The sequence below is a fragment of the Haliotis rubra genome, unplaced genomic scaffold (genome assembly GCF_003918875.1).
Source record: "Haliotis rubra isolate DU_JTF1 unplaced genomic scaffold, ASM391887v1 Scf146, whole genome shotgun sequence".
In the NCBI taxonomy this organism is placed as follows: Eukaryota; Metazoa; Mollusca; class Gastropoda; order Lepetellida; family Haliotidae; genus Haliotis; species Haliotis rubra.
The window spans coordinates 1,474,223-1,500,476 of NW_025765403.1; the positions used below are offsets into that span (position 1 = coordinate 1,474,223).

At 40.9% G+C, this 26,254-nt stretch overlaps 2 protein-coding genes across 2 annotated transcripts; one reads left to right on the plus strand and one right to left on the minus strand.

The window, feature by feature from the left end:
• Positions 1-603: 603 nt before the first annotated feature.
• LOC124269637 (NFX1-type zinc finger-containing protein 1-like) lies at positions 604-11,451 on the plus strand. Its single transcript, XM_046704676.1, has 4 exons — positions 604-663; positions 2,814-2,892; positions 3,540-8,728; positions 9,082-11,451. Exons 2-4 carry the CDS (start codon positions 2,849-2,851, stop codon positions 9,282-9,284), a joined length of 5,436 nt encoding a protein of 1,811 aa, XP_046560632.1. The 5' UTR covers positions 604-663; positions 2,814-2,848; the 3' UTR covers positions 9,285-11,451.
• A 1,802-nt stretch (positions 11,452-13,253) lies between these two features.
• Positions 13,254-24,384, minus strand: LOC124269612 (monocarboxylate transporter 12-like). Its single transcript, XM_046704640.1, has 5 exons — positions 24,183-24,384; positions 20,557-20,700; positions 19,476-19,622; positions 18,322-19,308; positions 13,254-13,618 (listed from the first exon to the last, which is right to left on the minus strand). The coding sequence occupies exons 1-5, from the start codon at positions 24,382-24,384 to the stop codon at positions 13,254-13,256; spliced, it is 1,845 nt and encodes a 614-aa protein (XP_046560596.1).
• Positions 24,385-26,254: the final 1,870 nt, after the last annotated feature.

A 26,254-nucleotide genomic window follows, 5' to 3' on the forward strand; every position in this document is an offset into this window, starting at 1 on the left:
GGTCAGTAGAATTCACATTGCTTTGTCATGACTAAATGTGGAGGTAAAAAAAACAGAAATGGGATCAAATTGGATCAGTCACATACCATCTACGTATCAGAATCTGAGAAGAAGCTTACCCTGCTAGGGATGCTACATGTATATTACAGGCAGTGTAGAATTACCGGATATATTTTCAAATAACGGCATCTGTTATACACAGTATTTATTGTCCCGTTGTTTAGAAATTCTCAGTCCCCGTGTCCGTCACGGTCGAGGGAACCGGTGCTCCCCACCTGGCACCAAGACATCGTGATTAGATTTTTGGCACCAAACATTAATCGCACTGGATCAGTGCACATTTAAGCAAAAGTTTTAGGATACTTTGAAAAAAACATTATTTGGGATTTAAATTAATCATTACAATACCATAAACATCTTTACACGCCCACAATCAAAACAAACATTAAAATGAAAGTACAAAAAGATGTTGGAATCAGAAATAGACGTCATATGTTAAAATAAATGCAATGTTCTGACTCAATGCACAGCTCATGCAACTTACACGAGTCACCAATGAAATTCCTAGTTTCGGTTTCTGTTCGGGGAAATCCCTACTGTTCCGAGAAGAGATCATTGGAGCCATATATGGCGCTCGACAATGGCGACGGAAGAGCACACGCAGTAAGTTCCGACTGTTCATTCCGTCTTGGCAAAGGTCGTATGTCGTTTCGATAATGATATATATCTTTGTCGTGCAAAGAACTCACTTCAGAGATCCCAACTTCATGCCATTTGTGATGTAGAAATGTTTCGTCATGCGTATTAGAATGTATGTGAGGTGTATGTGAGCAGTTGACAGAATGTGTGCCTTGAGACTGATATGTATTTGTTCAGTATTGGGTGATATGTCATGTTGAATGTTGTCCAAATATAGAAACCAGCAATGCGTCAAGTCGGGTATATGCTAATGTGGTTAGAATATATTACTGCGCAATACGTTTTCATATTTCTATCATGGATAGCTGGAAAGGCGTGGTGATTGGTTGTGGTGTGATTGTTAGCTTTAATCATCTTCGAAATAGTAATTGTTATTGGCCGTCCGCTCAAGAAGACATGTTGATATCCGTCAAAGTGAAGTGTTTCGGAAAAGAGTGGTGCATTGTCAAGGGAGTTAACTCGTGTGGCGCTGTTTTCAGTGAAACCGATATCACTGTGACGGGAACGCATTCATGTCAGTTACACGTTCGAGACTTGCTCCTGATTCGGTTAATTGATATATTTCTATATACTTACTTGTTTGTATTTGGATCATGGAAAGGTTGATTTGCTCAACAATGTCAGTATGTATGTGTTTATTACTGTGTTCAGTGTTACAGGTATTTGCCATTTATTTGATATGCTGATACATGTATTTGCCGTTTAATTGACACCATGATACAGGTATCTTTTCATCAAATGTCACTCTTATTTACACACTAGTCATCCCGCTTGTTCATTATTACTTTACAGCATTTCAAAGTGATTTGTCAAACGATATCCATCAGTAGAATAAAGTTACCTGCATTATGATTGAATCTCCCGTTAGCATCCAAGTTAGAACAAGTTAGATTTGTCTTCATCTACCCTCCCTTGTAAGTGTCGGTGACGACATCAGGTGTTAGGCTTGTTGGGCCACATGGAGATGATTTCGATATCAGACAGAGAGAAGGTTTATTTAGGCCATGGGCCCGGTTACCAAATTTGTGTATGATTGCACAGTCGTGGGTATTTGTGGATGTACATATATAGTTTGATATACAATAATTTAACAGAGAAATGAGGGATGGTAACCCAAGAGTAAATAATTACAGCATATTCATTGTACTTTCAATTTTAAAGATATTATAAACACATTTAGCACTACTAATCAATAGTTGTACATTATTTGTTTGTAACATGTTCTCAAACTTTATCATACTTGGTCTGGCAATGACATGCTTTGGTAGATAACGATTTCTTATACTTAAATATTTTGGACAAATAAGCAAGATGTGGTATTCATCTTCAAAATCGTTCCCACAAATTGGACACAGGAGATCGTGTAATGGTGTTTTAGGTGTAGTCCGTCTGCCCTTTACAATCATCAGTGTATGTGAACTCGATCTGAACCGTGTAAGAGCAATTCTATATTTCCTTATATCAATATGTACTAGATACTTTTCAAAATTTAAACAATCTTTAATTTGCAAATATATATCCCTCAATGTGAATTGTTTCGGAAAGGGGGCGGTGGGGTAGCCTAGTGGTTAAAGCGTTCGCTTGTCACGCCGAAGGCCCGGGTTCGATTCCCCACATGGGTACAATTTGTGAAGCCCATTTCTGGTGTCCCCCGCCGTGATATTGCTGGAATATTGCTAAAAACGGCGTAAAACCTTACTCAGTCAGTCAGTCAGTTTCGGAAAGTGTGTGGCAATGTCAAGGGAGATAACTCGTGTGGCTCTGTTTTCAGTGAAGCCGATATCTCTGTGTCGGGAACGTATCCATGTCAGTCACATGTTCGAAACTGGCAGCTGATTCGGTTAATTGATATATTTTTATGTACTTACTTTTTGCCCAACAATGTCATTATGTCATACTACTCTAGGCTGGATTCTTTGCATTTGTACTCAACGAGAATATGCTTCACATGTAACTTCTGTTACAGCTTCACACATGTAACTTCTGTTTCACATGTAACACATGTAACTTCTGTTACATGTAACCTCTGTTACAGCTTCCTTCTAAGCTTCACATGTAACCAGCAGCTTCACATGTAACCTCTGTTACAACCTCACATGGAACTTCTGTTACAGCCTATAAAGACCAAGTGAAGACGGATCCCTAAACTATGGACGAAGAAAGCGCGGACGAGCAAGCACTGCCAAGGAGGAGGTAACTATGACAACCCAGACAAGCGTGACATACAAATATACATGTACACAGAAACGGTATTTCTGAGGTTATAAATAATTATTATATTAGTATTATTACACAAGAAGAATATATGTTTAGCTGCTGTAACAGTGATTATATGATACAAGTATTGGCCGTATATTTGAAACTTGCCTGATTAAACAACTATCTCAAGAAATATCCTTTCTCATAGTGAGTGAGTAAGTAAGTGAGTTTAGTTTTACGCCGCACTCAGCAATATTCCAGCTATATGGCGGTGGTCTGTAAATAATCGAGTCTGGACCGGACAATCCAGTGATCAACAGCATGAGCATCGATGTGCTAATTTGGGAACCGATGACATGTGTCAACAAAGTCAGTAAGCCTGACCACCCGATCCCGTTAGTCGCCTCTTACAACATTACAGAATAATATAGTATGAAAGTAACTAATATAGCTGCATAAAGCATCAAAAGGTATCTACTCAAATTAGGAAATACCTAAGAAATGTAAGGTTTATTATATTTACATATATATTGTTATACAAAGCCACTCGTACAACATCCAGTTCGGAAATACATGTATTTAGACAAAAACACAAAGCGAGATTGTTCACAACCGTAATACTTCTTTTGCAATGTTTACAGAGGTGGCACTAGTGGACGTGCGGGTAGGGGAAGAGAAAGAAGGCAAAATACACCAAGGGGTCCCTCAAGGATTACAGCTGGTACACTAAGAGACATGAAATCTCAGGATCCTGCTGAAGTACTCACCCGGCTGAGCAGACCCAACAGTGGACTGATGGAGTTTCTGAAGCAGCAGGATCTCAGCGTCGATGGAACCAAATTAGCCCTAGCCGCACTAAGTAAGGCCTGTCTGTGTGAATCAATGCCCGAGGGATTGAATACGATGATCATGACCGTCCTCCTCACACCATTTTTAGAATCTACTTTACTTCGTCTCCTCACTCAGCTGATTATGGAACCACGTGGCGACAATGGTGTGGTCAGAGACTGTTTGCCACTTATGAAGGAGATGCTGAGTAAAATGCCAACAGAAGGTTGGGGCAAAGTTCAGACGATTGCTGTCTTAGTGCAGAGCCTATGGGAGAAAGGTGGCATGAAAGACGAAGATCTCAATAAAAACATGCTTGAAGTTTCCGACCTCCTCCTGAAGTCTAAACCCCCTCCTCCGACACCAGCAGAAGGAGCAACAGGTGGCCCAGGTGTCAATGCACAGAATGAAAACCAACCACCGCCTGAGAACTTTCGTGAACTACCAATTATTCCTCGGAAAGATGAATTGGATGGGACAACGGAAGTTTTTCTTCTCCCAAATAAAGTGGAAGGTCCTTTTAGGGACCTTGAACATTATCTTGAATGCCAGTTTCGTCTTTTCCGAGCAGATGTAATCATACCACTGAAACAAAATATTGTCGACTTTCAAACTGTTTCTGAAAACACGTCAGTTGGATACAGGATCTACACAGATGTTCAGATTATCAGACCTGTTTGCACACACAATGGTCTTGGGTACAGGCTTGCCTTTGATACCAAACCGCTACGACGTGTTAACTGGGATGCAACAAGGAGGCTGTTATTTGGGTCACTACTTTGCTTGTCCTCAGACAATTTCAAAGATAACATTTTCTTTGCCACAGTTGATCAAAGGGAGAAGGAAAACCTAAAGAATGGACTTGTTGATGTGCAGTTCATCTCCCAGTATGATGAGGTGGCACGGATAACTCGGGACGAAAGGTTTGCAATGGTGGAGTCTCCTGCCTACTTTGAATCCTACAGATATATACTAGAGGGAATGAAAGATCTCACAGACAGAAACTTTCCATTCCAGCGGTACATTGTCGAGTGTCAAAATGATGTTCAGAAACCGCGGTACTTGCGGGAACAACAACATGCTCTGTATGACTTGCGACCTCTTCTGGATGACGATCACAAAATAACAGATTTAGCGGACACTGCTAGTTCAGATAGGGCTTTTCCAGCAGGATCAGATATAGCAAAGGATGTGAATGTTGACGACATTTCAACTTGGCCAATGCCAGATTTTCTACATCTCAACGTCTCCCAGCATACAGCTTTGAAAAATGCCTTAATGAGAGAATTTGTTCTCATACAAGGACCTCCAGGTACAGGCAAGACATACCTTGGAATCAAAATCATGAAGACTCTGCTCCATAACTCACAAGTGTGGCTTCAAGGACAGGACAATCTGCCAATTCTTGTTGTATGCTATACCAACCATGCATTGGATCAGTTCTTAGAAGGGATTTTGAAGTTTTTCAAAGGTAGACTCATACGCGTTGGTGCTCGAAGTAAGAGTGAAACCATGCAAGAATATTCCTTGAAGAATGCTAGGCAGAGAGTAAGAGATCTTAGATCCCTGCCTATGACTGTTCATGCAGGGAAACTGGAGACTCTAAGAGCAATGGAGAGCCTGAAGGCAGAAATTCATACCACAGCAGCCAAACTTGAAGTGGCAGAGAGAGAAATTTTGCATGAACGTTGTTTGAAAGGCTTTATGACAGAAGCCATAGCAAGCTGCTTCACTGTTGGGAATGACTATGAAACTTGCCAGATAGCTGTTTGGTTAGGGATCAAGAAGCGATTGTTTGATATTGAAGATAGGGGTGAGTATCTTCAACACGAACTGGAAGAGCGGAAGTTGGCAGATGAAGGGGAGGAAGAAGAGTATGAAGAAGAAGAAGAGATGATTAATATCGAAGTAAATCACAGCCAGAGAAGGTTAGAGGAAGACTTGATTGATTCAGATGATGAATATGACTTCGATGATGTACTTACCAAAGCACAATCATTAGATGCTGATATTCAGCATGTTCGCAGGGAATGCATAGGGTTAAACATAACTAACCTCGATGCTTCCACAGTTACAATGTTCATGTCAAAACAACAGAAGAAAATCCAGGAGGACAAACAGAGGCAGAAGAGATCCCTGAAAGTCAGTCTCCGCGCGAAACTGCGTTCAACTGACAGAATGACATCACGCGAAGCTGTGAATGTACATAACATCTGGAGACTGCACCTAAAAGACAGGTGGAGGTTGTACAGATATTGGGTGGATGTGCTTTGTCGACAGGCCAAAGGTGAAATCAGAGACAAAGAAGGTGATTACAGGCGTCTGACTACACAATACAAAGAGGTCTTAATGCAAGAGGACAGAACCATCCTTCAGAGCTGCTCCATCATAGGGATGACAACAACAGGTGCAGCAAGATACCAGAGGGTTCTGAACGAAATTGGTCCCAAGATTATTGTTGTAGAAGAAGCAGCTGAAGTGCTTGAGGCTCATGTTATAGGCACTCTCAGTCGGCGATGTCAACATCTAATTCTCATTGGCGATCACTTACAGCTCAGGCCAAATCCAACTGTTCACAAGCTTGCAAAGAGGTACAACCTGGAAATATCCCTGTTTGAGAGGATGGTGAACTCTGGTATTCCACATGATACACTTCTTTGGCAACACAGAATGCGCCCTGAAATAGCGGACGTTGTTCGGCCACTCTATAAGGATCTGAAAGATGACGAGTGTGTTAAGAAGTATGACAATGTGAAGGGTATTGCACACAATGTGTACTTCATCGAACATCAGCACCCACATGAATATGATGAAGAGACAAAAAGCTTTATGAATGAATATGAAGCTCAATATTTAATAGGTCTCTGCAAATACCTTTTTAAGCAAGGTTATCATGCGGAGCAAATTACAATATTGACAACATATTCCGCCCAAATGCATTGCTTAAAGAATAGGATGCCAAAATCACAGTTTGAAGGGGTGAGAGTTGTTTCTGTTGACAGCTATCAAGGAGAAGAGAATGATATTGTACTTTTGTCTCTTGTCCGCAGTGGAGATGAAACGAAAATTGGGTTCTTGAAAGAAAACAACAGGGTATGTGTTGCACTCTCAAGGGCCAAGAAAGGACTGTATGTTATTGGAAATTTCAATCACATCACTACATACAGCCCACTGCTAAAGGACATTGCAGCAAATGCATCTGCGAAAAGATGCCTCGGCCCTGCTCTGCAGCTGTCGTGTCAAAATCACCCTGGTGATATGGGAGTTGGAGTATGTGATCCAAGTGATTTTGAAAGAGTCCCTGAAGGAGGCTGTACCAAACCATGTCTTTTCCGACTTTTGTGTGGTCATGTGTGTCCACGAATGTGTCACGTGATTGATGCAGAGCACAAATCCATCCTCTGTTCAAAGCCATGTAAACGACAATGTCAGAAATGTAAAAGTTACCACTGTGACCTCCCTTGTTACAAGCCGTGCAGACCCTGCCCTGTACTCGTGCAGAAAACCCTACCAAGGTGTGGACACGCTCAAATGATTCCTTGTGAAACGGACGAGGGGAACTTCCAATGTCAGGAAACTTGTAGGGAGAGCCTACCATGTGGCCATGAATGCCAGGGCAAATGTGGACAGCCTCATCCGCCATGTACTATACCAGTTGAAGTCTCCAAGCCATGTGCTCATACCATAGCTGTTGCTTGCAGTGATCGAGATACAGCTGCCTGCAATCATGAGTGTGGTGAAATTCTCAGCTGCGGTGATCCATGCAAGGGTAAGTGTGGTACATGTCACCAAGGGCGTCTGCATCAGCCTTGTCCTTCGGAATGTAAACGAATCCTCATTTGTGGACACGAGTGTCAGTCGTCTTGCAGTAACTGCCCACCGTGTACCAGGAGGTGCGAGAACAGATGCAACCACAGCAAATGTCCCAGGAAATGTGGAGATCCTTGTGCTTCCTGTAAGGAGCAATGCCAGTGGAAATGTCGCCACTTCAAATGCAGCATGCCGTGTGGGGATGAATGTGACAGACCTCGATGCAATGATTGGTGCAGGAATAAACTACCATGTGGTCATTACTGCATTGGCGTTTGTGGTGAACCATGTCCAAAGCTGTGCCGAGAATGTGACAAGGAGAAAATGCCTGATGTGTTCCTCGGAAGAGAAGATGAGCCAAAGGCCAGATTTATTGAACTGGAAGACTGCAAACACATTTTTGAAGTCAGAGATTTGGATTTGTTCATGGACGGACCATCTGAAGACGAGGACAAGACATTAGTTAAACTGAAGGAATGTCCTAGATGTCTCACACCAATCAGAAGGAATCTCAGATATGGCAACGTCATTAAGCAGGCACTGTCATGTATTGAGAAAGCAAAGAGGAAGGTTATTGGCGATAACAAGAATGTGAAGGAGCTCAGAGACTCTATTGACAGGATGAAAAATCGGCTTCGTCCAGATGACTTGGGTCCTGTGAATGACCTCTTAAAATCTTTTTCGGTTCATTCAGTGACTATCCTGTCAACCCAAGATCGACAGATCCGTATCGTTAAGCAAATATCCTGCATTGAAAGGACAGTGAAGGAGAGTCTCGGAAAATTCAAACAAGCTGGTAGTGAAACGTATGGAACTTTATTAAAGTGTCTGAAAGACTTCAAAGCTTGGGCCCTTCTTCCAAGGTCCTGTTTCAGCAAACAGGAGGTTCAGGATGCACAGAGGGAACTTGAGCGCTTGAGTCTGCTGAAGTACCTTATAGACGCAAGGGAATGGATAGATCTTGATAAGAAGGACGTTGCTGTACGGATTATGAGGAACTTGGTAGCGACGATCAGGAGGCTCGAATGTCCCGCAAAAATAGAGGATGGCAAAATGGAGGATGCAAAGAAAATGAAGGAGGATGTAAAGGAGTTTGTGCCAGGGTCAGGCATCGGAGTGACGGATGAGGAACGACTGATGATTGTAGAAGTTATGGGACTCAACAGAGGACAATGGTACAAGTGTAAGAGAGGTGAGTTGGTGCATTGGTAAGTTTTGTTTGGTTTTACTTTAAGGGTTTGAAATATATCTTAAGTTTTCACCAGCTAGTGTGACACTATATTAAGATTTGCAGACTGGTGTTATAAATCACATTTGAATCTTAACTAAGATAAATATTCGTCGAGACACCTGCCTGCAGCTTTGAGCCCTTTAGCTGCAATGGGGGGCAGTGTTTATGATTCGAATCCCATATGCGCCGAACTTAGAATAATTATTTTGTCCATTGTTATAACAAGTGTTCATGCATTTCATCGTGATTGTAATGGATAATTAACTTGACTGTATTGCTGACATATTTAATAGTTGTTTTATGTTTTTACCCAGGTCATGTCTATGCTATCGGTGAATGTGGAAGAGCATACGAGGAGGCCACGTGTCCCGAGTGTGGAGGATCTATAGGAGGGGCTGCTCATAGACTAACAGAGGACAATGCCTGGGCTCCTGAGATGGACGATGCAGAGGACCCGCCGTGGTCTGAGGAGAGAGACTATATGCTTGCTCTGCAGCTTCAGTTTGGTGGCCGCTGATCGCGATGTGCACGACATACGACTGCACCTGCATACACTGACGCCCCTGGCTGTTTGGATACAGTGCTTTCTTGTTTCACATTGACGTCAATACCGACATAAGACTCTCCGGTGTGTTGTGGAGAGAAATCGAAACTGTCTTCAAGCATTACTGTTATTGCCAGTATGTAAATATGGATCAACATTATTACAGGATAATTATCTTATCCTGTAATGAAACTAGTTTGTTTGACAAGTAGTCACCACAATACCTTTACCAACCACTTGTATTCGATGCATTTCAACTGTGATGTTGAACATCGAGGAATGTATTTTACATGGCTTTTGGAATTGTGTTAAAATAATTCATTTTCAACTTTGTTGAGTTTTCTGATAAGCCACTCGTCATGTATTTCATTCATTTTTTACATATAGCATAGCAAGCTGTTATTCTAGTTAGTGTTGCTTGTCTTCCCAAGATTGTTTTGTTTTTAATTTCATGTGGCTTTTTCCATTTTATTGATTGATATTTTCTTGCTATATTGATATAGCAGCAGTAGATAATATTGCCATGTCAATTCTTCAAACGTTATTAACTCAAGTTTTATTAATTTTGTGAATAGCGGTTGATAACGGTTGGTCAGGTCACGCTTACCCTTCTCCCCTTCACGAAATGGAATCTGTCTTTGAGGATAGTCTGTGAATTCTATTGTACTCACTGTATGTTTATATCTACATGTATTTTGTTTTGATCACACGACTGTGTTATTTGATGAATACTGTATATGTAATAACCTTCTATGGTTAACAAACAAATGTTGCTTTAAGTAGGACTAGATAAGTGTTGTGAACAGTTTTGAACATCAGAAAAACCAATATTGATAGGATACAGACAACATGTCTGACAATCCTCCGTGCTATCTATGTCGTTGAGTCAGTTTTTTTAGAACGATTCCCGTGACACCCAAATGTTCATACTGGCGAGTATGTTAATTTTTCAGTTGATGATTATCTCCCTTTGTTCACTCAACACATGAAACGGATATGTTCAATGTGACTCTTTACTTTGATAATCATGTTTTGGTAAAATAATTGGTTTGTGAGCGAGACACTCATTATTTTAATTTTTATAATACATTAGCCGTGTTGCCGTTTCAATTAAGATATCTATAATGCATTTTTTATAACTTTTGTGGTTTTATTGGTACACTTACCCAACTGACTTTTATTCCCACAATGCCTAACAGGGTCAGTATTCTGAATGTTGTGTGTGTAAATAAGAATTTGACAGTATTATTACATTTTAATTATTCATTGTCAGATAGTAAAAAGAAAACAACATTTTTGTAGTATTCTGTGTTGTGCAACTTTATTACTTTATGGAGGAAGTATATATGTTTGTTTTGTCCTCCTTTACATGCAATCATTCTCCAAATTTTCGGAAATTTTAGCTCACCTGGCCGATTTTTAGTAAGGAAATATCTCGATTAGTTTTGAGGGCGGTAGGGTAGCCTAGTAGTAAGGCGTTCGCTCGTCACGCCGAAGACCCGTGTTCGATTCTCCACATGGGCACAATGTGTGATAATGTCCCCCGCAGTGATATTGCTGGAATATTGCTAAAAACGACGTAAGACTAAACTCATTTGATATTAAAAGACACTCGGGGTGTGTGTGTGTGGTGTGTGTCTGTGTGGGGGCGGGTGGTTCTCAATATGTTAAGAACAGTAGTGATTCGGTACATACATTTTCACAAAATACTTTCTATGGTGACAATCGGAAAGGAAACCCTTGAATACACTTCGGAATATTATGGTTTCTGAGGAGAAAATGTTCAGGTGAGCTAAACGTCAGGTGAGATTATCTTTCTTGCTCATATTTCCTGATAAAGGCACACACGTCAACTGGTGTATACCTGTAATTATATGTGGGCACACATTTGTAAGATCACCCTAAAATATGAATATTGTTGTCGAAGGTATGGTCTTTTGTGATGATGACACTCCTCTTATCTGGAACTCCGGATAACTCGATATGGTCAGTATGATTTTGACTGAACGAGGTTGTAGAGTTCGATTGGGTTCAAAACATGTCCTATTTACCAGCTCGTTTCTTAAGAGAGCGTTAGTTTGATGTGATGTAAAATGCATGCATTATTAAATATCAGTCAAAATAAAGGTTTTTAACCAAACAACTAGTCGGTTTCATTGGTGTTCAGAGTCCTAAGTCAGTAAGACAGTCTCCGTGGTGAAGTGGTTAGAGCGTCCTCCCGGAGAGCGGAAGGTCGCGGGTTCGATTCCCGACTGCCTCATACCAAAAGACTTTAACATATGGTACTTGTTAGTCCCTGCCCGGCGCTCGGCAGTAATGGGTTCAACAAGGACTGGTCGGCTCGGAGTCAGTATAATGTGTCTGAGTGGGGTATACATGCTCAACTGCGGCAGGGTATCTCAGTGAGATAGCACTATAAAACCAGCTTCAGTCTGAGCTAGTACAAGCAGCTACACATACACCCGCATAAACGTCGTCATATAAGCGATTATGCTTAAAGGTCACATGCAACCAAAAAATCAAACATAATTAAAACACAACTATCACTTATTCATGACATATAACATACATTGCTGATTATGAAAAAACATATAAACAAAATTATAATCGTACAATTGCAAATCAAAAGTGCAATATTTTGTACTTGGGTTTACTTCCCTCGAAACGAAGCATCCTGGATACCGAATCCAGTTAGAGCGGGTGGGTGTGCACTCAAGTGTAACGGCTGGTTCATTTGCCGGGGTGTTCTCTTTTTGCCGGCACGTTTTGTTTAGTGATTAAAATTACTGGACAGTATTAATCCTTCCAACAATGGGGATTAAAGCTATAGTCTGTAGCAGAAATGCAAGTATGCTGGCACTTGTATCACAAGTATGCCGGCACATTTTGTATGCCGGCAATATGAGTCATTTGAAAATATGGTGACATCTTAAAGTTTACAAATATTCCATGTAACATCAGCAAATACATAAATATGCGTTAAAATAAATATTTATGTGTAAATATACAAAAATGAATTATCTGACATATATCATGAAATTTTAAATCAGCAAATACATAAATAAGCGTTAGAAATAAATATTTATGTGCACATATACAAATATACAAAATAAATTATCTGAAACATATCATGTAATTTTAAATCAGCAAATACATAAATAAGCGTTAGAAATAAATATTTATGTGCACATATACAAATATACAAAATAAATTATCTGAAACATATCATGTAATTTTAAATCAGCAAATACATAAATAAGCGTTAGAAATAAATATTTATGTGCACATATACAAATTTACAAAATGAATTATCTGACATATGTCATGAAGTTTTAAATCAACAAATACATAAAATATTTATGGCACATATACATAAATAAGCGTTAGAAATAATGTGCAAATATTTATGTCATGAAGTTTTAAATCAACAAATACATAAATAAATGGCACACCAGAAATAAATATTTATGTGCATAAATACATACATTCACAATCCCACCAGAATACACCCATTTGCCGATGCCCTCATTGTGTGTGTGTGTATAGAGAGATGCAATCAACAGACATCATAACATGTCAAGTATCACACCTGCCTGTCTGTGTAATTACATAATGTGACAGAGACCGAACTCGGGCCATAAATCAATGCGTTTTGTTTATGGTGTATAGCCTGATAGGTGTTAAGTTCAAATTGCATGTGGTCAGTGGGTTACGGCCCGGGAAAGCGAAATCTGGACTAAACCTCCTCAATTTAAGTGTGGCTTTCGCGGGAACGGCAAAGCTACAGTAAACACTGAATTTAGCGTTCACGGGACTCTCAATACACAAGAAAAACAAAGAAATGTGAGTCGTTTGATACCGTAGTCATGGTAGAAATTCAATAAATAAATAACCATAAATGTTTGAGCCACAGGCTGTTCACCGGTAAGTCATATTGATGGATCAGGTCAACGACGTGATCAGTGAAGTCCAGGACAGCAAACAGTAGACGAACTGGAACATGTGGCCTTGATACTCAGCATGCAGTGTGTAGATCTGCTCGAACAACCGGGGAGCTGAGGAGAAGGTGCCGTCGCCATACACTGTATCTGCTGTACACAGGCGCTCATTGTTCTTGTCTGTCGTGAAGATGATGATGTTGTCGTCGATTCGATGGAGGAAGGGTTCTCCTGCTTCGGCCAAGGTCCAGAGCCCCTCAAGCTGAATCTCACGTCCGGTGACAGGGAGTCGAGGAATGGTTTTGTGCCGTTGTCTGTAGAGAATGGTCTTGAGTGATGAGAAGGAAGGTATTTCCTTTAGCAGGTCGTCTGGAACAACAGTCAAATAAGTCAAACAACAAACAAATTTAAGTCAAACAATTTTTAGTCAAATTCGGATATACATTTAATATTATAATAATTCATGATAATATTTTTCTTACCTGCCAGACCTATTGAAGGATGCCATTCTAGGTAATCACTGACGCTTTGCATCCGGTGACTACACAGCTCCAATACTTCTTTTCTCGGAGGGGTTTCCTTCACCTATACTTAAACTTGTCATAGATCAAGTGCTGAAACTTGAAACAACTGAAACTTCATCTCAGTTAAGAGGCTCACAGGTCGAGTATTGGGGTCGCGCGCTAATCTGATGTAAAGCTGGTACAACTGAGGTGATAGAGTGAAGACATAGACGGAAAGATGGTACAACTGAGTTGATAGAGTGAAGACATAGACGGAAAGATGGTACAACTGAGTTGATAGAGTGACGACTAGTCTGTCTCACAGTCCCTGAACCACATTAATTTCCCTACTGCCAAGCCCTCTCTGCAGTGCTAAAGCCCTAAATAAAGCAAGTCTAGATTTCCTCAGGTTTTATAAATGGGCTTGATTTGTTACTATCAAAATTATATATATTCAGAGACTAAGCCTTAGTCTATCATGTTCCATTATCAGGCTGATGAAGTAGCCTGGAAGGTTGATTTACCAACTTCTGTTCAACATGGTATCGTTTCGCATTCTTCTGGAAATCTCATCCGTAAAGAGGAGACTAACGGGATCCTGTGGTCAGACTCGCTGAATAGCGTACACGTAACTCTGTACCCGTGAAGACCCGGGTTAGAATTGGTCTTCAGTAACCCATGCTTGTCGAAGAGGCGACTAACATGATCGGGTGATCAGACTTGCTGAATAGCGTACATGTAACTCTGTACCCGCGAAGACCCGGGTTAGAATTGGTCTTCAGTAACCCATGCTTATCGTAAGAGGAGACTAACAGGATCGGGTGGTCAGGCTCGCTGATATGGTTGATACATGTCATTGTATCCCAGTTGCCTAGACCGATGATCGTGCTGTTGATCACTAGATTGTCTGGTCCTGGCCGCTGCCATATAGCTGGGATATTGCTGCATGCTCAAGCGTGAGTGCGTGAGTGAGTTTAGTTATATTTCAGCTATGTGGCGGCGGTCTGTAAATAATCGAGTCTGGACCGGACAATCCAGTGATCAACAGCATGAGCATCGACCTGCGCAATTGGGAACCGATGACTTGTGTCAACCAAGTCAGCGAGCCTGAACACCCGATCCCGTTAGTCGCCTCTTACGACAAGCATGGGTTACTGAAGATCAATATTCTAACCCGGACCTTCACTGGTGCGGTGCTAAGCTTCAAGCCAAGTGGCACCATGTGTAAATGGCAATGAAACTGACGACATGGACGGCTTTATTGCGGCTGCATGTTCCATATTGCAACATCTGCCATCGTGACCGTTCGATTCTGATTTTCATCGATCAAGTATCAATCTGTATTGTTTCAACAAGCCTTGATGGTGCCATTGTACCCACTTCTTTTTGAATTCCAGCAGTTTCCTGACTATATCCGAAGAATGTATAGTCATACGACGGTGATTGACCAACATTTTACCAATGTTATTAGGGTGACTAGGATGGTATATGAATTTATATTGATCGGTGTTTTGACTCTGAGAGAATAAGCAACGATAGATACGGTAAAGAATTTATATGATCAGTCAGATCACACAGAAAACATGATCCGAAAAAGCCTTCCAATTGCATTGTGAAAACTTTAGAGATGGAGGGGTAGCCCAGTGGTTAAAGCGTTCGCTCATTAGACCAAAGACCGGATTCGATTCCTCATATGGGTACAGTGTGCACGTGTGAAGCCCATTTATGGTGTCCCCGTGATATTGCTGGAATATTGCTATATGCGGCGTAAAATTAAACTCACTCACTCTTTCACAGCATTATGAAGATGTGGTCCAGATATACTTCTGTACAAGGACCATACGATTGACACACATAATCTTTTACAAATTGAAAACAAGCCTCTTGAAACAAGCATGAATGCACATAAAAACAAGGTCTGCAATTTAGATCTGTGTCCTCTCTCAGTTTGCAGGTTGTACATTCGGCAATGTTTTGTTCATGCACACGAGTGAGTGACTATAGCTTTACGTCACTTTTCGCTATATTCCAGCAACATCACGGCAGGATACACCAGAACTGGGATCACACATTTTACCCATGTGGGGAATCGAACCAGGGCCTTCCATGTGACGAACGAACGATTTAACCTCTAGGCTATCCACCCTATCCCGGTGGGATAGCCTAGAGGTTTAATCGTTGGCTCGTCACGCCGAAGACCCGGGTTCGAATACCCACATTATACAGGTAAGCCCATTACCTGAGAAAGTGATGCTGGAATATTGCTAGCGGCGTAAAACCAAATTCAGTCAAGTCAGTTTATGCAGGAGAATTTCCCTTCATGCGTTCAGACCTAATGTAAAGTTAAGGTTGTTCCTCTTCACGTCGCCCCGACTTAACTGACTACAAAAATTCATTTTACACTTTGCTGAACTAGGCTTGATTTAAGGATATGTATTTTGGCTGGACTATAAGTCTCAGCAGTCAAATCAACTCTCGCGCCACGAAAACAACATCCGGGTCATAAACTAAACGTCGACTGTTGTGGAAAACATTAAAACAATTGCAGGACTGGACTGCATGTAAATCGTGAGAGGAGTGTCGACTATTTTTTTCCAGATCTTGTCCTGTTTGTTAATCAGGGCCTGAAATGATTTCAGGCACTCCTCGATTTTAGACCTTTTTCATTTTGATAAAGATCGGACGCCGCCGTTACAAGAGCAAGTGCAAGTGGAAGGTGGCAACTGATTGGTCAGTCGCTACAACATAGACGGACATTACTCAAAACAGCGACTGGTTGCGCGACGACCCACACACGAAGGGTGGAACTTGACAATTTACTCCAGTAACTCCAGTGCACATTGCCAGGGGAAGGTGTCTCCTCTACTATTTCCACCCTGCCGGTTTATGCTATATTTCGTTTTGCTATCGGAAGAAGTAGCAGAAGGAAAGCCGACATCAGTTGGCATGTTCCCAAGAAGTGGAAGGAGGCAGCATAACTCCCTGAGAAATCTCTAAGGGCACCTACAAACAAATAAAGCAAAATTTGTTTTACATAAATGCGAGGGTAATGACAAACATGCAGAGCTGAGAGAATGGTTTATCTAACGTCGCCCAGTAAATGGCAAAGGGTTTCATTTGAGGTCTGTCAGTGCCACAACTGTCTGTATTCTCAGGTGCTACCTTCAAAAGACCATTATGTCTAACTTTAATGAGTGGGAATGGTTGTCTCCCTCCCCACATCCCACAACCCCTACAGCCCACCATCTATTAGTCTAAAGCGGCATTTACCTGTCTGGCATTATGAACTGACCCAAAGGAGAGATTACAGGGTGGAGTATACGAGGGCGTTTAAAAAGTAGTCAGACTAACTAAATTCACAATGTCCGTTTGAAAAGCTTCCATTTTATTTTGAAGAAATTATTAGCAAAACAATATCCAAAATTTTACATATCACAAAACAATGGGGTATAGTATTTCTTTAAAAACTTGCAAAAAAGGAAAAACGATCTATCATTTGATACCTCTTGGATAATGGCATGCCCTTAGATGATATTATGATTCATATAAAATATGTTCAGTATAATAATTGATGACTACCCGTCATAATCAACATTCAAAGATTTAGATTGTTTGATTTACATTTTGTCCTGTTTTTCAAGGACACCAACATTTTAATCTTTCAAAAACTGTGTGCAGATATTTAAGCTGGGACTGGTTACAATATTTTGAGAATGAATTATGAGAATAAGTTATGTCCTTATGATCACGTCATCTGAAAGGGGTTGGGTAGTGTATCCAAAACAAGCTCTTTTAGTAAACGTAAAGGGGGAATTACTTTAACAAGTGACTGTAGTTTCAAATTGCCTTTTTATGCACTTCAGTATCGAAGTTTGATTCTAGCGGACTACCTATCTCAAACACACAAAATGTTCCTTGCATATTTGGTTTCCTGAAGGTTGTGATGCATTTATTGCAGATTTGGCGTTTTGGGGGGTACCAAGGTAAAAAGTCAAACAAAATGGGGATCGTGGGGCTTGAACATAGGGAAACCAATTTGCTTGCGGTTGACAGATAATAAGTAGAAAAATAAAACATAAAACAACATTTAATACGTTATGACATTATGATATTTAGTGAAGTTAACTAAACCTCAATATTATTGAGCTTTGGTTAAAATATTTTTGTTATCATCCATTAAAACTATTCTGTCAAACTCTTAGTTTGGTTATTGCTCATTAAGATCATTCTCTCAATTGCTAAGTGTTGGGGCTGGTCCATTGTATGAAATAGGTAACAGGCAGGAGATTAGCAGTGCACTGGACCATGAACTTTGTTGTTATAAGTTGTAGGGGTTACGGTGGAAATTACGCTTGTCTCGAAATAATTACATAATCCCTGCGTGTCCAGTCCTCAGTCTGCGTCTAAACAGTTAACCTTCACAGTGTATATGTTAGCTGTTTATCTATAACGTCAATGTCTTAATACAAACATATGCAAAGGAGCACTGTTGTGTTGAAGATGATGCTAAAGATATCATTCTTTAAAACTACAGCTGTTTGCGTGGAAGTGGTTTATGCATGTACATACCCATAACTGGATAACAAACCGCCATCATTGCACCGTGGAATACCTGAACATAGCCCAAAACTTTTGAAAAATATTCCATTCCTACAAAGTCTATGATCACGGCTGGATGGAGAGCTGGGTATATTCCATTAAGAATTCCAAATGCTGCAATATAGGACAAGATAAGTCCAAAACCGTTGAGGTATCTTGTTATTTGGTTTAGTACGCCCAGTGCAACCATACTGAAAGCAATAAGATGGTGTCTTTTTATAAAGGGCAACTCTGAAACAACGCCCGACAGAAGACGGCTTACCAGTTCCAAGCCATTGAAAATAGTCAAAAGCATTGCTGCTTGCATTTCGCTCAGACCTTTCTCCTTCGCCAGCGGTGGCACAAATGTCTGCAGTAAACCCACACCAAGAAACCCAAAAGCTGTAAATCCAAATATAAGAAGGTACAGTGGCTTTTTAAAAAATGATAAGTTCAGCGCTTTGTAGCAGCTTGATACAGCAGTATGCGCTGCTGTATCCATCCCATGCTCAGTGTCAGAAGGAAGAAACATATCCTGCTCGAACTCTTCAGGAACAGATGTTTTTCGGGATCCAGCTCCCTCCAAATTGTCATCAATGCCAAGGTAATCACGTATTCCACATTTCGTTTCCTCATCAGGTACCTCTGCAACAGTAGAAACTGGACTATTTCTCTCACATGATCCACCCGATTTAATGGAACACAAATCCTGATCTTTCTTCTTCGCTTCGGTACAAGTGTACGTCAGTGGTCGATAGAGACTTACGAAAGTTAGAATCTGCAGCATCATGCCTGTCATGACGAGGAATGCTCCTCTCAGTCCGTACTCCTGGATGAGGTACTGGACAAGTGGCGGCAGCAGCATCCCGCCAGTGCTGACGCCACAACTGCATATGGCAGTAGCTAGAGCACGCCTCCTTGTGAAGTATTTGCCAACCATGACCAAGCCTGGCCCGTAGAGCATTGCTGCTCCAATTCCTGAAAATAATGTGAACAGTGATAATTTTAAATCTTCTAGAAATTATTCTGTAAGCACAGTGATTAAGACACGTCCACAGTAAATAACTGTGGGGTTTCAATTGTTACCGGAACCAATGAGGGTTCTGTAGTTAACAGGGGCAGGGCTGTTAAAAACAGAAACTAACCTGCTAATCCTCCTTGGGAAAAGATCAACACATAGACGTTACTTGCAAAGGAGTTGGTCAAGACGCCGGTGGCGAGTATAAACACTCCTAGTATAGTCGTTGTCCGGATGGTGATTTTCTCCAAGACAACGTTGAGGACGAACAGTGCTGGAACAGAACTCAATGAGTGAGTGAGTCAGGTTTAAGCCTGAGGTCACCGATGGTAAACTCTGACAGAAAATTGTTCATGATCAAGTCAAAAAGGGAATCAAACCTTCGATCAGCAGATCCAGGCATGACTAAGGGAAGCAACTTGCTAAGGTATCTTTGAACACCTTTGAAACTACCAATATACCAATACAACTAAGCAGCATAAACCCCCGAGTCTTTTAATTCTCAGTTCTTTGATTGAAACTCTGGGTGAGTTATTATGCTCGTGTGGCGTATTGTTGATGAAAAATAGATCATAGTGATTGTATTATGATGTTTACACACGTTACATATGTATCTATTTGAAATATCTCGTAATGACGTAAACCAGCTACGGCGTGAGTTGAGTTGAGCTGAGTTTTACGTCGCATCGGCATTATTTCATTTCATAGAGCGACGAGAGCAAGTCTGCATACATGGACATTTTAAGTACAAAGCTTAAATGAGTTGGGTTTTAAAAACATGCTTATTCATTACATTGATTATTTCCAAACAGAAAAGGTCATAGCACCAAATTCAAAAACAAGCAATCCGTCATTCACATTGCACAGTTACAATTAATGGCACAGGTCAACTTAGTTTAAGTACTACGGTGATGACCCGTGAAGGTCCGGGTTAGAGAATTGATCTTCGGTAACCCATGCTTGTCGTAAGAGGCGACTATCGGAATCGGGGGGTCAGGCTCGCTGACTTGGTTGACACATGTCATCGGTTCCCAATTACGCAGATCGATGCTCACTGAATTGTCTGGTCCAGACTCGATTATTTACAGACCGACGTCATATAGCTGGACTATTGCTGAGTGTGGCGTAAAACTAAACTCACTCACTCACTCACTACGGGGATGAGAATCATTTATTGTTATGTGAGTATGTAACAACGTCATACATACCTGTGACGCTGTAAGCAGCGGCGTTGACGCCCATCAGCAGCGATGCTACAGACGCTGTTGCATTGAACGTTTTTTCCACCTCCACAAACAGTATTCCGAAACATTTGATGTATCCAGCGTTGAGAACATTCATGAAGAAACACGCTGAAAACAATGGAAACATGTCAGAATCGTGAATCTTTGATGGCTTACCATTCTTGGGTAATTCCAACGTTCAAATGCAAATTCAATCACAGTCAATTCATGATCAAATAGCATATAGCGAATTACGGACGATTCAGAACAGAACCGTTTGACACATGTCATCGTGTCCCAATTGCGTGTATCGATGCTCATGATGTTCATCACTGGATTGTCTGGTCCAGAGACTCGATTATTTACAGAACGCCGCCATATAGCTGGAATATTGCTGACCGCCCGGTCGAGCTAGTCGACTCATACGACAAAAATGGTTTATAACACGGACCTTCATGGGTACATACTGAAGGATCAGCTACTTGAATGATTTCATGTTTCATTCCCGACCGCGTCATACCAAAATACGTTAAAATATGGTACTTGTTGGTCCCTGCCTGGCGCTCGGCATTAATCGGTACAACAAGGACTGGTCGGCTATAATGTCAGTATAATGTGTCTGAGTGGGGTACTCATGCTTCACTGCGGCATAGTATCTCAGTGGTCTAGCACTATAGAACCAGCATAAGTCTGGGCTAGTACAAGCAGCCGAACATACACATACACACGCATGCACGTCGTCATATGAGCGAAATATTCTCAAGCATTGAAGAGTTGCCTCCCTTGTTGATTCGCTGATCACATTAGTGCAGAACCAGCATTAGCCCTAATTGTTATTCCCGCTGCGTCAGCATTATCACTGCGCTCGTTGCATCAATGTAGTTTACGTCATTCTCATAACGTGACATGACTGAAGTACTGTTCAAGGTGGAGTCCAACTCACTGCACTCAGTCATGAAAGATAACTTGTTCACAGAATTATATTGTATTTTTTGTCTTTTCCTTTTTGAACGAGTGTGTTACAACTACAAAAAAAATACACACACAAAATACACAAGAAAACCCAATACCTTTTGCATGTTTTATCATTGTTATCCATTTATACATAAATAATGGTATTTATAACAAGGCCATTTATACTGCGATGAATTCAACGCAGCAGCGACAAGATCTAAGCGCATACGAGATGATGGGCATTATTACCCATAGCCCAAACTGCCTGCAATATGGGGGGTATAAAATAAATGTAATTACAAGATAAAACGACCGGGCAGCAGAAAGGACACGTGACAAACAGAGCCAATGACTACCAAAGATGAGCTTTCTGTGAATCATAAGGAGCTGTGATGACAAGGTGGTACAGTCTCCTGGCAGTTTAGCAGAACCGTACTCGTGGTAAAATGTCTGCATTACTCAGTGGTGTCCTTTCACAAAAGGGAATTCTATTTTGAGAGGTTCTCTCACTTGCTTATTATTTTACAAAGTGAGTAGTGTCTGCAACTAACAAATAGCACTCAAACCTATAGCAGTAGCTCCACCTCACCTAACCCTGCTCCAAGGCTGTACTGAGGGGGGGGGTCCCGTTTTGCCGGACGATTTTGTTCTAGATAAAAATTCACTGACGCGCGATAAACCTTAAACAAGGGGATTAACTTATAGTCTTTTTCGGCTATATGTACACACTATAACTTCATCTCGATGTTATCATTTCAGCAATTCAACATTTTTTGTGTATTTTCTCTTCATGATAAAATTAATATATACACATTTCGTACATTTTCAGAAAATGAGAAAATGGTAACTGAAGACATATAAATAAATATGCACAAATATTTTTCCATAAATATACATAAAGATTTTTGTTCATAAATATACATAAAGATTTTTGTTCATAAATATACATAAATAATAATCATTCTAACACAGGGACACCAACTAGGTCTGAGACAAGATCCCCTAGAATTTGGAATGAACTGAATTTTGCAATGATGGAACCATGTCTACATTCTTTATATACAGGCACAATGGCAGAAATAATCATTTGAATAAGTTTCACTCAATGCAGCTGATATAATTCTATTTCACTCAAATTAGTTACTAGACATCGAGTTCGCACAAAACAAATTGGTGCCTTGTAATTATTGAGTTCGAACTCTGCCAAACACTCATGTCCCCCAAATGAGACTATGGGTGACAACTGCTCACTGAAAACAGACTATAGCCAGCAAACTACCAGACCGTTACTCTTAATCCGTTATCATCACATCAGCTGTCCGGCAAAGTAGGGTATGACCTGTACTGAGTGCTAAGACCATGCACGTGATGTTATTTTAGTACGGTGAGTTGAGGTGAAATGGAGTGTAACTGGTACTTATAGGAATATTTCGCTCATAAAAGATAAAGATATTTATTGCATAGCATTCCATGAAGAAATAGTGGCAATATTCTATAAACTACAAATATAAACACAGCAGGTACAAGAAATAGATACATATGACGACGTACGTGTGTATGTGTGGCTGCTTGTACTAGCCCAGACTTAAGCTTGTTTTATAGTGCTAGCTAGCTCTCTGAGATTCCATGTCTGTTAAGCATGAATACCCCACTCAAACACACTCCGTGCCGATCAGTCCCTGCCGTGCCCATTAATGCCGGGCGCCAGGCAGGGACCAACAAGTATCATATATTAACGGTCTTTGGGTATGACGCGGCTGGGGATCGAACCCTTGACCTTCCGCTCTCCGGGCGGACGCTCTAACAATTACACCACCGAGGCAGTCTCTAGTACAGTACAATAAGGACCCCAGTCTAAGGACAGCAGTCTGTTATATATATTTTATTTTAGAAAATATCATTTCAACTATTCGTTACTACCGTAGAGACTTGTTCATGTCTAACCTCAAACCTGCCTACGGTATTATGGAAACCATCATCAAGGTCAACCGTCGGTCAGCGTAGTTATATTTAGAACTCAGGTCAAGTGGAGCTGGTTACTCCGTTAGCAGGACCGACGGACATTTTAAAAACCATCAAAATAATCACTTCGTGTCACTACTTCAAATCCATTCGTTCTACGTTTCAATTACGGCGTCCCCCATTTCCGAAAGTCATCATAGTGATCATTTTCCGTTCAACACCCAACGTTTCGTTGGGCGGATTATTACTTTTTCTTAGAGTTATAGGTATTTGATATGTGATAATCGTTTTCAGCGTGTGTTAAATGTGACATTCTTTTGAGCAACCTGTCCCTTGTCATTCACCCGTGAAGGTTCGGGTTAGAATTGGTCTTCAGTAACGCATGCTTGTCGTAAGAGGCGACTAACGGGATCGGGTCGTCAGGCTCGCTGACTTGGTTGACATATGTCATCGGTTCCCAATTACGCAGATCGATGCTCATGCTGTTGATCACTGGAGTATCTGGTCCAGGCTCGATTATTTACAGACCGCCGGAATATTTCTGAGGGCGGCGTAAAACTAAACTCACTCACTCACCTTGCCATTCATGTTATTACAAAATAGACATGTTAAATGAAGTCACGAAAGATATGGATTTGACATCTATTACCTGCCAATACCACCCACGACCATCCTTCATCTGAAGCCATCCTCACCGGACATAAGACCAGTTCTCAGTGATACAGCTACAAGCTCATGGGTCATGCGCTCCTTGTCGCTTCTATGTACACAGCTCAAAACAAGCGCTGTGATTGTGCATAAGCTGGTTGCCCTACACGCGAGTAGCACGAGGTCAGTGTTTACCTTCCCGATGGTGTCGCTTGCTTTGGGGTTGACGCCATCAGTTAGCTCTATCATGGAGTACAATACATTAAAATATAATCATTCGTATCTCACTTCATTAATTTTGAGATCCATAAATTTATATTATCGCTTTAGCATAACAATGACGGTATGATTGGAATGCAGTGTGTACTTTTGAACACGGACAATTTATTAAAGTCAATTATCAAGCTGCCAATTCAACCATGCCTAACAACAAAATAGATCATCTTTTTTTAAATCATTTTCACCAATGTAATGTGAAAAAAATAATTGTATGCTTGAAGCAGGTTGTGTCTAGTCATTGTGCAAGTTAATGAAGTATTATTAAACTGAATAATTGTATGACGCAATACCATTGTATATATTTCGGTATGACCATGACGTATTTGTGTGCCAAAATATGGGCTAAATAACGTGTTCTGAATACCGTGGCACTTATAAATCTTCGCAAGAATACAGTATAACATGTCAAAACTGAAATTCTGATAGTTCAGAAAATTAAAAATTGTTTTCCCTTGATAAACTCATTTTAAATTCCGTTCTAATTCTGCCCAGCAACGAGACTGAGATTGTGTTGTGGTTACCGGAGAAGTAGTTATAATCAAACCGAATCGCAAGTTCGTGTTAAACTATATAATCCAGACATTATATACAGGTTAACACTGTCAGGGATTATAGGACATCAAGTCACCCAAGTGGCATAACCTGACCATCAAATATAAGAAGCGTCAACAATATTGATAACGCTCCTAGGCCTGCAGTGAAAAAAACGTTACATCGTGTAACATACGAAGCCGACGTAACAGAGTTCTAGACAAGAGAAGCGTCAACACTTGTTATCTCGACTTGCACAGCAATGTCGGCTACCCATTGGTCAAAACCGGTCACGTGCCGTAGGTATATTGTTCTATGTTAAACTGGACCACGCGCGTCCCAAGCAACAACATACCACCAAGAGTTATTTCCCTTGTTTGCATTATTTGTAAACAAACGCTAGATCAAAGGGAATATGACAATGAAGCGTTTCATCTCATAGTGTCGAGGAAATTGATGAAAAACGGAAAAAGTTACATCCCCAAAAGCACTGCCAAGGCAAATGATCAGAGTTCACGACTTTTAAAGGACTATCTAAAAGAAAAGGGTTCGCGAAAGTCCTAGACTTGTTTCCTAGATGACGACGCAATTTAGTATTGCTACGTCAGGTTGGAGACAATACTCTCCTGAAATACATGCCATCACTAAGAAAGAGTTGCAATCTATAAACAGTATACAGCAATCACTCTATCCGTGCCACTGGGGCCACACTGTTGTCGAGGTGTCACTTCGGTGCAGCTCAAATTATAGCCGTCACTGGCCACAAGAGTGTATCGTCTCTCTCTGTTTATCAGCGAGCTGGCGATTCTGAGAAAGAATGTACGGTAAAAGCCATCCAGAATAAACTTAGCACAAATCCACCTCTTCCTCAATCTTCTACTCGTCCTGCCTTGATGCCAGCATCCCAAAACGTCTCTCGCCCGGTCCCGCTGTCCGCCATGACACTTCCTAGCGGCGATCATGACCGAAGCGTTGACTTCCACCAGAGAGGGGTCAGCATGGAATATCTCTTTGGAGAATTCAGCGACACAAATGCTGTAACTTCTAGGCCAGAAATGCCACTTCTGTACCGGTGAACAATAAACAATCTGCACATTCACTACAGAAAGTAGAAATATTGTCCATGTGTTGACCAGAACATGTCTGGCTGAGTCTAATGCGAGTGTAGTCTCCAGAGTGCATTCCAGTACAGGTTATGTTGACCTAACCTCGATACCCAAGTTGATAAAAGTTTCATGTCAATAGAGCTGCAATTGCTTATGTCGTTGTGTGTTATTAAAGAGTTCTTGAAAATTAAAACGTTTGACAG